We start from the raw sequence: 15,740 nt of genomic DNA on the forward strand, positions 1-15,740 counted from the left end.
GTCCTCCTAAGGCGTATCCGTTTTAACGCCGACGTCAAGCACTGCAGTTTTAACAGCTGGGCGCTCATAGATTCCATTGATAGACTGGCCCACCTCACTTGGCCGTCTGCTCCATGTTTGGTGGTCGTGTTTGGTGCCGTCTGCTTCCATGTTTGGCCGTCATGCTCCATGTTACGTCCCTTCGGCCAAGAGCTGCGTGGGAAGTTCGGGTCTACGATGACTACGATGTCTCCAACTTGGATAGGTTTTGCTGGGCTGAACCATTTTGTTCGGCGAGTAATCAACGGCAGGTAATCACGAGCCCATTGGATCCAGAATTGATTGGCAAAACTCTGTGAAAACTGCCAGCAATTTCTCAGAGCTGCCGGACTATCGTCGAGGGATACCCATGACTTTAAACCGTTGGACGACCCGAGTAAAAAGTGATTTGGGGTGAGCACCGGGGATTCGTCGTCTTCTATGGGGATACCAGTTCGTGGTCTGGAGTTGACCACGTTCTCCAGCTCAATCAATCGTATGATAGCGTACGGTTTGGCAACAGCTTGTTAAGATTCTGCTTGACTGTGCGGATAAGGCGCTCCCACGCTCCGCGCATGTGCGGGGATGCTGGTGGGTTAAAACTCCATGTGGTATGAACTCGTAGTGAACTCGATCATCATCTGATCCTTATCAATATTTCGCATGGCGGCTTTCAGTTCCTTGCTAGCACCCCGGAAGTTAGTACACCCGATTCTTTTTTTTACACGGGGGATGCGTTCCGTGTAAAAAAAGTTTTCAGTTCAAAATTTGAAAATGCGTGTAAAAAAAGTTTTATGCTTTCTCGACGAATCATGCAAAATGGAGCAACTTTGCAAAAATTTTGTATGGGATTTTTTTACACGGCTTCTTATCTTCTCATATTCGTTGAGAACGGTGTTGTGGTTTTGGTGATGATTTTATCATGGTAGTGCAGCACTATTAGTCGTGTGACATGATGTTTAAGGTAGCCTCACACCTCGGGAATTTGGCGGATTTTTTCCCCATGTATTTTTGCATATGCGATGTTTTCGGGATTTGGGCACGGAAAATCAAAATCCCGGTCCCATTTAAAATGCACGGGGACCAAAATCCGGCGGAAAATTTTCCCGAGGTGTAAGGTAGCCTTTACGAGGGAGAATTACTGGATTTAGTGCGTCGTAATCAATCAACCATAGATTATATAGGCTCACTGGTGACTGCCGAAAATGATACCAGCAGAGAAATTCGGAGACGCATAGTGGCTGGAAATCGTACATACTTTGGACTCCGCAAGACACTCCGATCGAATAAAGTTCGCCGCCGTACCAAACTGACAATCTACAAAACGCTCATTAGACCGGTAGTCCTCTACGGACACGAGACCTGGACGATGCTCGTGGAGGACCAACGCGCACTCGGAGTTTTCGAAAGGAAAGTGCTGCGTACCATCTATGGTGGGTGCAGATGGCGGACGGTACGTGGAGGAGGCGAATGAACCACGAGTTGCATCAGCTGTTGGGAGAACCATCCATCGTTCACACCGCGAAAATCGGACGACTGCGGTGGGCCGGGCACGTAGCCAGAATGTCGGACAATAACCCGGTGAAAATGGTTCTCGACAACGATCCGACGGGCACAAGAAGGCGAGGTGCGCAGCGGGCAAGGTGGATCGATCAGGTGGAGGACGATTTGCGGACCATCCGTAGACTGTGTGGTTGGCGACGTGTAGCCATGGACCGAGCCGAATGGAGAAGACTCTTATATACCACTTCGGCCTTAGTCTGAATAAATAAATAAATAATCAATCAACCAGCATTCACCGGTTCGGCCACGGACTCTCAGCACGTCAGATTCATCAAGAAATGGACAGTAATAGGCAATAGAGCTGTTTTTGGGAATAGGCTTCTTATCTTCTCTACACAGACGATTACCGAAAAGGATAGCTATCTCCTCGGCGTATTCGTTGCTTTGAGCGTGTCGACACAGGAAATTTTTCTCCGGAAGTTCCTCCAGGAATTCCTTCGGAAGTTCCTCCAGGAATTCCTCCGGAAGTTCCGCCAGGAATTCCTCCGGAAGTTCCTCCAGGAATTCCTCCGGAAGTTCCTCCAGGAATTCCTCCGAAAGTTCCTCCAGGAATTCCTCCGGAAGTTCCTCCAGGAATTCCTCCGGAAATTCCTCCAGGAATTCCTCCGGAAGTTCCTCCAGGAATTCCTCCGGAAGTTCCTCCAGGAATTTCTCCGGAAGTTTCTCCAGGAATTCCTCCGGAAGTTCCTCCAGGAATTCCTCCGGAAGTTCCTCCAGGAATTCCTCCGGAAGTTCCTCCAGGAATTCCTCCGGAAGTTCCTCCAGGAATTCCTCCGGAAGTTCCTCCGGAAGTTCTTCCGGAAGTTCCTCCAGGAATTCCTCCGGAAGTTCCTCCAGGAATTCCTCCGGAAGTTCCTCCAGGAATTCCTCCGGAAGTTCCTCCAGGGATTCCTCCGGAAGTTCCTCCAGGGATTCCTCCGGAAGTTCCTCCAGGGATTCCTCCGGAAGTTCCTCCAGGGATTCCTCCGGAAGTTCCTCCAGGGATTCCTCCGGAAGTTCCTCCAGGAATTCCAAGTTCCTTCAGGAATTCCTCCCGAAGTTCCTCCAGGAATTCCTCCGGAAGTTCCTCCAAGAATTCCTCCGGAAGTTCTTCCAGGAATCCCTGCCGAAAGTACCACCAGAAATTCCTCCAGGAAATCATCCAGAAATTTCTTCATTTCTTCTTTCTTCACAAAAAATTCTTCGGGAGATCCTCACAAAAAATTCTTCAGGAGATCCTCACAAAAAATTCTTCGGGAGATCCTAACAAAAAATTCTTCGGGAGATCCTCAGAAGAATTCCTCAGAAAGTTCCTTAGAAGAATTTTTCAGAAAGTTCCTCAAAGAATTTCTCCGGAAGTTCCTCCAGAAGTTCCTCCGGAAGTTCCTCTAGGAATTCCTCCGGAAGTTCCGCCAGGAATTCCTCCGGAAGTTTCTCCAGGAATTCCTTGGGAAGTTCCTCCAGGAATTCCTCGGGAAGTTCCTCCAGGAATTCCTAGGGAAGTTTCTCCAGGAATTCCTCTGAAAGTTCCTCCAGGAATTCATCCGGAAGTTCCTCCAGGTATTCCTCCGGAAGTTCCTCCAGGAATTCCTCCGGAAGATCCTCCAGGAATTCCTCGGGAAGTTCCTCCAGGAATTCCTCCGGAAGTTCCTCCAGCAATTCCTCCGGAAGTTCCTCCAGGAATTCCTCCGGAAGTTCCTCCAGGAATTCCTCCGGAAGTTCCTCCGGAAGTTCCTCCAGGAATTCCTCCGGAAGTTCCTCCAGGAATTCCTCCGGAAGTTTCTCCAGGAATTCCTCCGGAAGTTCCTCCAGGAATTCCTCCGGAAGTTCCTCCAGGAATTCCTCCGAAAGTTCCTCCAGGAATTCCTCCGGAAGTTCCTCCAGGAATTCCTCCGGAAGTTGCTCCAGGAATTCCTCCGGAAGTTCCTCCAGGAATTCCTCCGGAAGTTCCTCCAGGAATTCCTCCGGAAGTTCCTCCAGGAATTCCTCCGGAAGTTCCTCCAGGAATTCCTCCGGAAGTTCCTCCAGGAATTCCTCCGGAAGTTCCTCCAGGAATTCCTGCGGAAGTTCCTCCAGGAATTCCTGCGGAAGTTCCTCCAGGAATTCCTCCGGAAGTTCCTCCAGGAATTCCTCCGGAAGTTCCTCCAGGAATTCCTCCGGAAGTTCCTCCAGGAATTCCTCCGGAAGTTCCTCCGGAAGTTCCTCCAGGAATTCCTCCGGATGTTCCTCCAGGAATTCCTCCGGAAGTTCTTCCAGGAATTCCTCCGGAAGTTCCTCCAGGGATTCCTCCGGAAGTTCCTCCAGGAATTCCAAGTTCCTTCAGGAATTCCTCCCGAAGTTCCTCCAGGAATTCCTCCGGAAGTTCCTCCAAGAATTCCTCCGGAAGTTCCTCCAGGAATCCCTCCGAAAGTACCACCAGAAATTCCTCCACCAGTTCCTCCAGGAAATCATCCAGAAATTTCTTCATTTCTTCTTTCTTCACAAAAAATTCTTCGGGAGATCCTCACAAAAAATTCTTCAGGAAAAATTCTTCGGGAGATCCTAACAAAAAATTCTTCGGGAGATCCTCAGAAGAATTCCTCAGAAAGTTCCTTAGAAGAATTTTTCAGAAAGTTCCTCAAAAGAATTCCTCCGGAAGTTCCTCCAGGAATTCCTCCGGAAGTTCCTCCAGGAATTCCTCCGGAAGTTCCTCCAGGAATTCCTCCGGAAGTTCCTCCAGGAATTCCTCCGGAAGTTCCTCCAGGAATTCCTCCGGAAGTTCCTCCAGGAATTCCTCCGGAAGTTCCTCCAGGAATTCCTCCGGAAGTTCCTCCAGGAATTCCTCCGGAAGTTCCTCCAGGAATTCCTCCGGAAGTTCCTCCAGGAATTCCTCCGGAAGTTCCTCCAGGAATTCCTCCGGAAGTTCCTTCAGGAATTCCTCTGGAAGTTCCTCCAGGAATTCCTCCAGAAGTTCCTCCAGGAATTCCTCCGGAAGTTCCCTTAGGAATTCCTCCGGAAGTTCCTCCAGGAATTCCTCCGGAAGTTCCTCCAGGAATTCCTCCGGAAGTTCCTCCAGGAATTCCTCCGGATGTTCCTCCAGGAATTCCTCCGGAAGTTCCTCCAGGAATTCCTCCGGAAGTTCCTCCAACAATTCCTCCGGAAGTACCTCCAGGAATCCCTCCGAAAGTACCACCAGAAATTCCTCCACCAATTCCTCCAGGAAATCATCCAGAAATTTCTTGATAATTTCCTCCAAGATCTCCCCTGGAAATTCATCTAGAAATTTATCCGAGAATACCTCCTGAAATTCCACTGGCTCCGAGTGTTCCTCAGAGAAATCTAGCTTAACTTTTAACGGGACCTAAGTAACATTTGTTTTCATGATTCATTCATTCATTCATTTATTTAGTTAACATGTAAACAGATAACACTGAATCAACAATTTGACGCCACAATGCACGGTTCGAGGCCGCATCTCTCCATCCTCGGATACGCCCCACGCTCGCCAAGTCGTTCTGCACCTGGTCTGCCCATCTCGCTCGCTGCGCTCCACGCCGTCTCGTACCTGCCGGATCGGAAGCGAACACCATCTTTGCAGGGTTGCTGTCCGGCATTCTTGCAACATGTCCTGCCCATCGTACCCTTCCGGCTTTAGCTACCTTCTGGATACTGGGTTCGCCGTAGAGTTGGGCGAGCTCATGGTTCATTCTTCGCCGCCACACACCGTCTTCTTGCACACCGCCAAAGATGGTCCTAAGCACCCGTCTCTCGAATACTCCGAGTGCTTGCAAGTCCTCCTCGAGCATTGTCCATGTTTCATGTCCGTAGAGGACAACCGGTCTTATTAGCGTCTTGTACATGACACATTTGGTGCGCTGGCGAATCTTTTTCGACCGCAGTTTCTTCTGGAGCCCGTAGTAGACCCGACTTCCACAGATGATGCGCCTTCGTATTTCACGACTAACGTTGTTGTCAGCCGTTAGCAAGGATCCGAGGTAGACGAATTCCTCGACCACCTCGAAGGTATCCCCGTCTATCGTAACACTGCTTCCCAGGCGGGCCCTGTCGCGCTCGGTTCCGCCCACAAGCATGTACTTTGTCTTTGACGCATTCACCACCAGTCCAACTTTTGTTGCTTCACGTTTCAGGCGGGTGTACAGTTCTGCCACCTTTGCAAATGTTCGGCCGACAATGTCCATGTCATCCGCGAAGCAAATAAATTGACTGGATCTGTTGAAAATCGTACCCCGGCTCTCCGCATGACACCTTCTAGCACAATGTTGAACAACAGGCACGAAAGTCCATCACCTTGTCTTAGTCCCCGGCGCGATTCGAACGAACTGGAGTGTTCGCCCGAAATCTTCACACAGTTTTGCACACCATCCACCGTTGCTTTGATCAGTCTGGTAAGCTTCCCAGGGAAGCTGTTCTCGTCGTTGTTTTCATGATATAATTTTAATATTGCAATCCACAGACAAATATGAAAGCTTTTGATTGCAGTACTCAAATTAATTAATTTAAAAAATGTTATTTAGGTCCTTTTGAAAAGTTAAGCGAGAAATTCCTCCAGACGTTTCTCGAAGAAATTTCTTCGGAAGTTCCTCAGAGAACTTCCTCCGGAAGTTGGTGTATTTCTTATACACCTTATACAATATTTTTTTACACGGTTGGTATTCTTTAATTTCCCGATTAACCTGATTTTTCACAGCTTTTCAAATACCACCTGAATATTCTTTGAATTTTTTCATGGGGTTAACTCATAGTTTCGTCGTAATCGACTAAAAACCACCCGCGAAAAAAAAAGAACTGGGTGTAAAGGTGTAAGGAATGCTTAAGCACTCAGAATTCATTATAGCTACGCCACTGCCTGATTTGGTCGTGACTTTCCACAGTATTTGATATTTACAATAACAAAAAACCGTAAAGTTTTTTTTTTCATCGTCTTTAAAGTTCATTGATAGCTCAGGCATTGAATGAGGTTTTCGTATTTGGTATTTTTCTATTTTTTTTCTATTTTATTGCTGGTGTACCGCAAGTTGTCCACGAGCTTAACCTTCTGTCTGTGCTCAAAAAAACTTACGTTGTCTGTGCTCTGGGGTCAAATTGACCCCAAATTGAAATTGCTATAACTTTTTTAATGTTTGGACAATTTCAGATTTTTGGGGCTGTTTCGAAAGATAATTTAATCATCTTTCAGGTCGTTACCAAAGATTGACTATTGGTGGGCGGATACATCGCGGGGAGGGGTTTTAGTGAACAAGGGTATAAAAACAGTGATTTTTCAAGATTATTTTACTTATATCCGAAAATCCAACCCATTATGAACTGCACCTTTTTAAAAAAGGCTATGCAGGAAGGCATGTGCTTTGGCATGAGGCGTTTATAAGTTTAGAACTCGGCAGCCAGGTGGGGGTATATTTGAATTCATTATTTTAGACTACTCAAGATATTCCGATATATAGAATTCTCCTCAGTGTAAATATTCTTATCGCACAAATTTAAAAATGGGAAGAAGTGCTCATTATATTGAGCACCGCTTTGTAGTGCTAGATATCCTGATCAATGTTGCCGAATACAACTTGGGTGTAGGTATGAGGGATCTCAAGCTAAAGCAATATTTCATATATGCAAGAATATTGCAAGTACACTAGCGCCGCCTATTTGTAAATTTCCTTATTATGTATTTCGTTACATGACAATCTATTCCCACCAGACGAACTTTGTTACAGACGTTATCTTTACAAATTTCAAAATTGTGCGATAAGAATATTTGAGGAAATGATGGAAATGAGGAAAATTCCATATATCGGAGTTACTTGAGTAGTCTAAAATAATGAATTCAAATATACCGCCACCTAACGACCAAGCGCTAAACTAATCAATGCTTCATGTCAAAATACACGCCTTCCTGCATAACCTTTTTGAAAAGGGGCAGTTCAAAATGGGTAGGATTTTCAGATATAATAAAATAAGCATGAAAAATCACTGTTTTTGTATCCTTTTTTACAAAAACCCCTCCCCGCGATGTACCCGCCCACCAATAGTCAATCTTTGGTAACGACCTGAAAGATGATTAAATTATCTTTCGAAACAGCCCCAAAAATCCAAAATTGGAAAAACATTAAAAAAGTTATAGCAATTTCAATTTGGGGTCAATTTGACCCCAGAGCACAGACAACGTAAGTTGTTTGAAAAAAGGACACTGTAGCGCATATTTTCAAGATTTTTCAAGCGGATTTGCACCTAGGAGACAGATCTCGGCGAGATTTACCAAACTACCAAAAATTAGGAGAATCGGTTGAAAACTAAAAAAATGGCAGCCACTCAAAGTGGCCTGGGGTCATATTGACCCCAGAGCACAGACAAAAGGTTAACGAGGATTTTCACTCTCCAGCTTATTCCTATTCGCACTGCATTCGCTACTGGGTCTTTGAAGTGTCATTCCATAAGCATAGTTTTCACATAATTTCATGGCTTTTTCCGGGCTTGTCGTACTTAATGCAACCTTTTTTTCACCACCAGCTATGCCACGGCATTTACCATCCTTGTTTTCAGCTTCATACAGCTCTTATCTTAATTCGTAGAATGTTTTATGAGCCGTACTTTATAATGAAGCGAACGGAGAAGTTTTTCTAACGCCCCACTTTCCCCCCATACCGAACGATTTGGGCGTGCTGGCTGAGGGCAGGAACTTTGTTTTTGTTCCACTGTTGCTTTCCACCCATCGCCAAGTCAGACGCATAGCTGTAGGGTGGTGGAATTTGAATTTGGTTCGCGCCAGTCATGGTTATGTTGGTGGGGGCGAAATAAAGCGTACCAAATAGCTCTGCTAATGAAGAGATAATGTGATAAATTGCCATTTGTTATTGCCCGGCTCAGTTGGGGGTGTGGATGGTAAATGTGGGAATACGTTTCTGAGACAAATTTCGAGAGGGTTTAACTTCATCCTTGTTTTTTAATTACTTTATTATTGTGAATTTTAATTTTGTAGAACTAGTCCTTCACATTCATTCATGTTTTGTATTTTTAATTAGAGTCATAATTCATCGCGATTATATTTAATCACTTTAGGTATATTATACTCAAAACAACAAAAATATTGTTGGGGGTTGGAGTACTTGAAGTATTAACAATTCAAGATTTTGTTATTATGGCCTTACAGCGAAACATAAGATAAAACATTGAGTAACCTTTTTTAACTTCGGAGTAATGAAATTTTAATGTTTTAATTATTAAGACCTTATAGTGAAACAATAGATATCGATTGAACTGTTTTTGTCTCAAGCAACAGCTTCTATGATCTTCCTGAAGTAATGATAAGATTCTTGATTATTGCCTTTTCAAAATACATATTTGAATAATGATAATAATTTATCCTAACAGATCGGATTGTCAATGATTCATTTTCATGCAAGCTTCCGCATCTTATAAATGGCACCTTTGGGAATATGTATAAAAGATTTTTTTATTCCCTTCTATATTCTTTCTGTATACAATCGCTCGTGGGGCAGCAGGGACTATGTCCAAGGGCTTGACGATCCCTCCCCAGGCCATCTGCGAGTTGTGGGGCTTGCCTAGGATGTGGTGGGGTTTGACAGTGGGCCCTGTTAAATCTCTATAAAAAGCTGCATGTATCCGCAAGTAGGCCCCACCAAAGCGACCGTGTGCCGCTCAAAGCGCACAAGCCCAAGTCCTGGTGTTAGGTGGGACGCTAAACAGCCCTGACACGACGGCCCTCCGACGAGACAGGAGGTTTGCGCAGGCCCAATAAGCCGCCTAGAAAACCAATCATTACGAACAATATAAGAGATAATGCGACTCGATATAATCGGCAAAGACCTAGGCGACGAATACAGGATCACGATTGGAAGCTTGGAACATGGAATTGCAAGTCGCTAGGTTTCGCAGGTTGCGACAGGATGATCTACGATGAATTACATCCCCGCAACTTCGACGTCGTGGCGCTGCAGGAGATTTGCTGGACAGGACAGAAAGTGTGGAAAAGCGGGCATCGAGCGGCTACCTTCTACCAAAGCTGTGGCACCACCAACGAGCTGGGAACCGGCTTCATAGTGCTGGGTAAGATACGCCAACGCGTGATTGGGTGGCAGCCAATCAACGCAAGGATGTGCAAGCTGAGGATTAAAGGCCGTTTCTTCAACTATAGCATCATCAACGTGCACTGCCCACACGAAGGGAGACCCGACGACGAGAAAGAAGCGTTCTACGCACAGCTGGAGCAGACATACGATGGATGTCCACTGCGGGACGTTAAAATCGTCATCGGTGACATGAACGCACAGGTAGGAAGGGAGGAAATGTATAGACCGGTCATCGGACCGGATAGTCTGCACACCGTATCGAATGACAACGGCCAACGATGCATAAACTTCGCAGCCTCCCGCGGAATGGTAGTCCGAAGCACCTTCTTTCCCCGCAAAATCTCCACAAGGCCACATGGAAATCACCTAACCAAGAAACGGAAAACCAAATCGACCACGTTCTAATCGACGGTAAATTCTTCTCCGACATCACGAACGTCCGCACTAACCGCAGTGCGAATATTGAATCCGACCACTACCTCGTTGCAGTATGCCTGCGCTCAAAACTCTCGACGGTGTACAACACGCGTCGAAGTCGGACGCCGCGGCTTAATATCGGGCGGCTACGAGACGGTAGACTAGCCCAAGAATACGCGCAGCAGCTGGAAGTGGCACTCCCAACGGAAGAGCAGCTAGGCGCAGCGTCTCTTGAAGATGGCTGGAGAGATATTCGATCCGCCGTTGGTAGCACCGCAACCGCTGCACTTGGCACGGTGCCCCCGGATCAGAGAAACGACTGGTATGACGGCGAATGTGAGCAGTTAGTGGAAGAGAAGAATGCAGCATGGGCGAGATTGCTGCAACACCGCACGAGGGCGAACGAGGCACGATATAAACAGGCGCGGAACAGACAAAACTCGATTTTCCGGAGGAAAAAGCGCCAGCAGGAAGATCGAGACCGTGAAGAAACGGAGCAACTGTACCGCGCTAATAACACACGAAAGTTCTATGAGAAGTTAAACCGTTCACGTAAGGGCCACGTGCCACAGCCTGATATGTGTAAGGATATAAACGGGAACCTTCTTACGAATGAGCGTGAGGTGATCCAAAGGTGGCGGCAGCACTACGAAGAACACCTGAATGGCGATGTGGCAGACGAAGATGGCGGTATGGTGATGGACCTGGGAGAACGCGCGCAGGACATAATTTTCCCGGCTCCGGATCTCCAGGAAATCCAGGAGGAGATTGGCCGGCTGAAGAACAACAAAGCCCCTGGGGTTGACCAACTACCAGGAGAGCTATTTAAACACGGTGGTGAGGCACTGGCTAGAGCGCTGCACTGGGTCATTACCAAGATTTGGGAGGAGGAAGTTTTGCCGCAGGAGTGGATGGAAGGTGTCGTGTGTCCCATCTACAAAAGGGCGATAAGCTGGATTGTAGCAACTACCGCGCAATCACATTGCTGAACGCCGCCTACAAGGTACTCTCCCAAATTTTATGCCGTCGACTAGCACCAACTGCAAGGGAGTTCGTGGGGCAGTACCAGGCGGGTTTTATGGGCGAACGCTCCACCACGGACCAGGTGTTCGCCATTCGCCAAGTACTGCAGAAATGCCGCGAATACAACGTGCCCACACATCATCTATTTATCGACTTCAAAGCCGCATATGATACAATCGATCGGGACCAGCTATGGCAGCTAATGCACGAACACGGTTTTCCGGATAAACTGATACGGTTGATCAAGGCGACGATGGATCGGGTGATGTGCGTAGTTCGAGTTTCAGGGGCATTCTCGAGTCCCTTCGAAACTCGCAGAGGGTTACGGCAAGGTGATGGTCTTTCGTGTTTGCTATTCAACATCGCTTTGGAAGGGTAATACGAAGAGCAGGGATTAACACGAGTGGTACAATTTTCAATAAGTCCGTCCAGCTATTTGGTTTCGCCGACGACATAGATATTATGGCACGTAACTTTGAGAAGATGGAGGAAGCTTACATCAGACTGAAGAGGGAAGCTAAGCGGATCGGACTAGTCATCAACACGTCGAAGACGAAGTACATGATAGGGACAGGTTCAAGAGAAGACAATGTGAGCCACCCACCGCGAGTTTGCATCGGTGGTGACGAAATCGAGGTGGTAGAAGAATTTGTGTACTTGGGCTCACTGGTGACTGCCGAAAATGACACCAGCAGAGAAATTCGGAGACGCATAGTGGCTGGAAATCGTACGTACTTTGGCGGACGGCGGACGGTACGTGGAGGAGGCGAATGAACCACGAATTGCATCAGCTGTTGGGAGAACCATCCATCGTTCACACCGCGAAAATCGGACGACTGCGATGGGCCGGGCACGTAGCCAGAATGTCGGACAGTAACCCGGTGAAAATGGTTCTCGACAACGATCCGACGGGCACAAGAAGGCGAGGTGCGCAGCGGGCAAGGTGGATCGATCAGGTGGAAGATGACTTGCGGACCCTCCGTAGACTGCGTGGTTGGCGACGTGTAGCCATGGACCGAGCCGAATGGAGGAGACTCTTACATACCGCACAGGCCACTTTGGCCTTAGTCTGAATAAATAAATAATAAATAATATACAATCGCTCGAACGAGCGTTCAACTATTTCCCATATGAAGTACGTATAGGGACACGGCAGGTATTTCCGTCCATCGTCGTAGGGGCTAAAACCAACGAAAGCAACGTACATTTGCTAGAACTCCACTATAGCAGAACGTTTCTCCTGAGCTTACGATTTGGTACGTATGAGTTTTACAAAAAAAGCGTCTCTTTTATTGGTTTTCGAGACTATGACGAACAGACGAAAATACCTGCCGTGTCCCTATATCAGTTACGATATTGTTTTCCTACTTTCATGTATCTGCGTAATCAACTGTAGTCGGAAGACATTAAAGAAAAAACGTATTTCGTATTGCAACGAGCCACGGTGGATTGTTTTTTTTCCGTAATGCATCACAGACTCGTTCCTAGTTTCTACTATTTTTATACATAGCATACAATACAAGTTGCGGCACTTACCTGATATGCTAGTACGTTCGCTAAACTGGCGATGACGGGCTCGGTGGCGAAAGAAAGGGTTTCCGAACTTTCCTCGACGGTGTGCATTATCTGTAGGATCTGTGGGACCGGCGTCGTCATTGCGTTGACCAAGAGGGAAGCATTAAATATAAGAATAGATAGAAAAACGACCATGTCAGCAAGGGCAAAGTGAAATTGAACGGAAAACGAGACGAGATTAGAGTTAAATTGATTGCAGTTTAGTGGAGATGACACGAAGGGCTTGGAAAAACAATGTACAGTACTATGCCCAAGGAGAAGTTGACTGAACAACAACAGAGAAATGTGCACTATGGGAACATGTAGATTTTCTTCTATAATAATTTACAAATAGTATCAGTAAGATTAAAGTGCAATGATCTCAATAGTCTAGGAATGATTCTCCATTTAAACACTTTCTTCTTCTTTTTATTGGCATTACATCCCCCACTGGGACATTGGCCCCTCAAAGTTTAGTGTTCATTAAGTACTTCTGCGAGGTTTCTAAGCCAAGTTACCATTTCTGCATTTGTATATCATGAGGCTAACACGATTATACTTTCATACCCAGGGAAGTCGAGACAATTCCAACCCGAAAATTTCCTAGACCGGACCGGGAATCGAACCCACCGCACGGCTAAGGAAGGCTCCAAACACCTGATTCTATAAAATATACAGCTTTGTTGATAGATGTGTCACACATCCCGAAGTCATATTTACCGAAATTTATATCGGCTAAGGAAATTTGTGTTTAAATGAATAATATTGGTGCTATATTCAAATGTTACTAAATATAAATTTGAGCCATAAAATAAAAGCAAACCAGAAGACCAATCCAAATCCAAACTCTATTCAAATATGTACAAAAGAGCTAAGTGAATCCGTTGTAATGCTACTGCAGTACATCACCTAATACTAATTTATTTATAAATGTGTAGAAAGTCCCATAGTGCACTGGGAAAGCTCTGGCGCTGATAAAAGGACGAGCGGAAAACCGGAAAGTATTATGAGGGATCATTTTCCCACGGGTGAATCCCTTAGAGGCACATAAAAGTGCTGTGTCGAGTGTGTATCTATTCTGTGTCAAGTTTCCCATTTCAAAGTTTGTTTGGTAATCAGCTTTGTTCGGGAAGGATGCATGAATAAAAGGACTTTGTGAGCGTGTATGTGTGAAAAGAAAAAAAAACACAGAAGAGGGGAAATTTGATTGAGTTCAACAGCACCTTCAATGTGAGGCATGAAGTCGAGTTATCGCCCGTTGGAGCGCACAGGTGTTGTCTTAACTCCATCGTGCCTTGATTGACTAATTAATCAACATATGAGGATGACGCTACACTTACTTTGGGATGCCGAAACCGCTCGAGCTGTTTGACTGATGCTCGCAGGATCTCCGTGACCAAGTCTTTCCGCTTGGGCTTGTGTAGCTTCTCGGCTGTACGTTTCTCGAACACGAAGATTGAACATTCCTGGAAATTGGAAGAGAAGAAAAAATCTCATGCAGTGTGATACAACAGATAAGGCGATTAATGCTGAATTATTCAACAGGTGGTGAAAGTGATTACTTGATAAATAATGGATGTGTGTTTGCTACCGGCTGATACTTTTTCCATTGTTTGCCATAATTAACCAATATTTCCTAGAAACATTTGATGGGATGGATGCGTTTAAAATGTATGCACCGCCAATTACAGTATAAACACATATTTGCATAAAAGGTGTTAACTGCCTATTACGCGATCCTAGCACTGCAGCATTCGATTGAGAAATGAAGCTTCGAAGTATAGAAATCTATGTATTAGTTGTTCAGTTAATGTTAATTGCCTATTTTCCGGTGGACTGCCCAACATAGAAATACACAGTTACCGAAGTTGGTAAAAATTTACAGAGTTTTTGAACAGCTGACTAAAGGGATGACCCAGATACCCACTCCCCCCAAAAAAGTTGGGGTACGATGGAGCAGCTGATTCACCAAATCTAATATTTTCCCTGAAATTTAATTATATACGTCAAAATTGCTGAACTAATTCCCCTAGATTTTCTAAGGGCTTTTTTCGAAAAAAATATTGGGTAATTTTTGGAATTTCTTTGGAAATTCTGATAGGAATTCTTTCGAAAATTCTATTGGAAACTACTTCGTAAATTCCTGTTAGATTTCCTTCAGAAATAACTTTAGCAATTCCTTTAGTAATTTCTTTGCAATATCTTCCAAAAATCTTTCAAGTTTTGCTTTGAAAATTTCGGTTCAATCAAAGTTAATTGCCTATTTCCGGGGATTAAACCACCCGACTTGGACGTTAATTTACAATGTTATGGAAACTCATATGTGAATATGTACGTTATGTGGAAGTTATTGATTTGAAAAATGTATTGGAGGTAACCACTTTCCCTTCGATGGGACTCGAACCCATGACCCTACAGTACGCTAGACTGGTGCTTTAACCAACTAAGCTACGAAGGACCTCCGTCGGCCTTCGCAACCTAGCAGCTACTGAACGAGCTCGAGATTCCCAAATTGGAGGCATAGTCAAATCAGCAATCCATTTCTCAAGCCAATACTGTCCACATGGGTATTGTACGTCCACATTAGAGGAGCGTGAGTATTTAGAATGTCTGGCGGCTATACATCAATATCTTCATCATAACGTACATATCAAGTGAGGTTGTGTAAGCATTTGCCAGTCGGTGGTCAAGCTCAGACCCGACCGCATTGCGTAGGCAATAGGCAATTAACTCAGGTTCAGTTCAATCAAAGTTAATTGCCTATTTCGCAATTAAACCACCCGACTTGACGACCGTTAATTTACAAATGCTTATGGAAACTCACTTGAATATGTACGTTATGTGGAAGATATTGAATTGGAAAATGTATAGCCGCCAGACATTCTAAATACTCACGCTCCTCTAATGTGGACGTGTACAATACACATGTGGAAGTATTGGCTTGAGAAATGGATTGCGAGTGATTTGACTATGCGTCCAATTTGGGAATCTCGAGCTCGTTCAGTAGCCGCTAGGTTGCGAAGGCCGACGGAGGTCCTTCGTAGCTTAGTTGGTTAAAGCACCAGTCTAGCGTACTGTAGGGTCATGGGTTCGAGTCCCATCGAA

General features: G+C 45.5%; 1 protein-coding gene across 1 annotated transcript in view; it reads right to left on the reverse strand.

Moving 5' to 3' along the window:
- Positions 1-15,740, reverse strand: part of LOC134215353 (SCY1-like protein 2) — a 330,601-nt gene that overhangs the window by 124,300 nt on the left and 190,561 nt on the right. Inside the window, exons 4-5 of the mRNA XM_062694565.1 lie at positions 13,976-14,101; positions 12,618-12,716 (exon numbers count right to left, since the gene is read on the reverse strand). Of these exons, the coding sequence (XP_062550549.1) occupies positions 12,618-12,716; positions 13,976-14,101 (225 nt within the window). The remainder of the gene's footprint in view (positions 1-12,617; positions 12,717-13,975; positions 14,102-15,740) is intronic.

Source organism: Armigeres subalbatus, chromosome 2 (genome assembly GCF_024139115.2).
Source record: "Armigeres subalbatus isolate Guangzhou_Male chromosome 2, GZ_Asu_2, whole genome shotgun sequence".
In the NCBI taxonomy this organism is placed as follows: Eukaryota; Metazoa; Arthropoda; class Insecta; order Diptera; family Culicidae; genus Armigeres; species Armigeres subalbatus.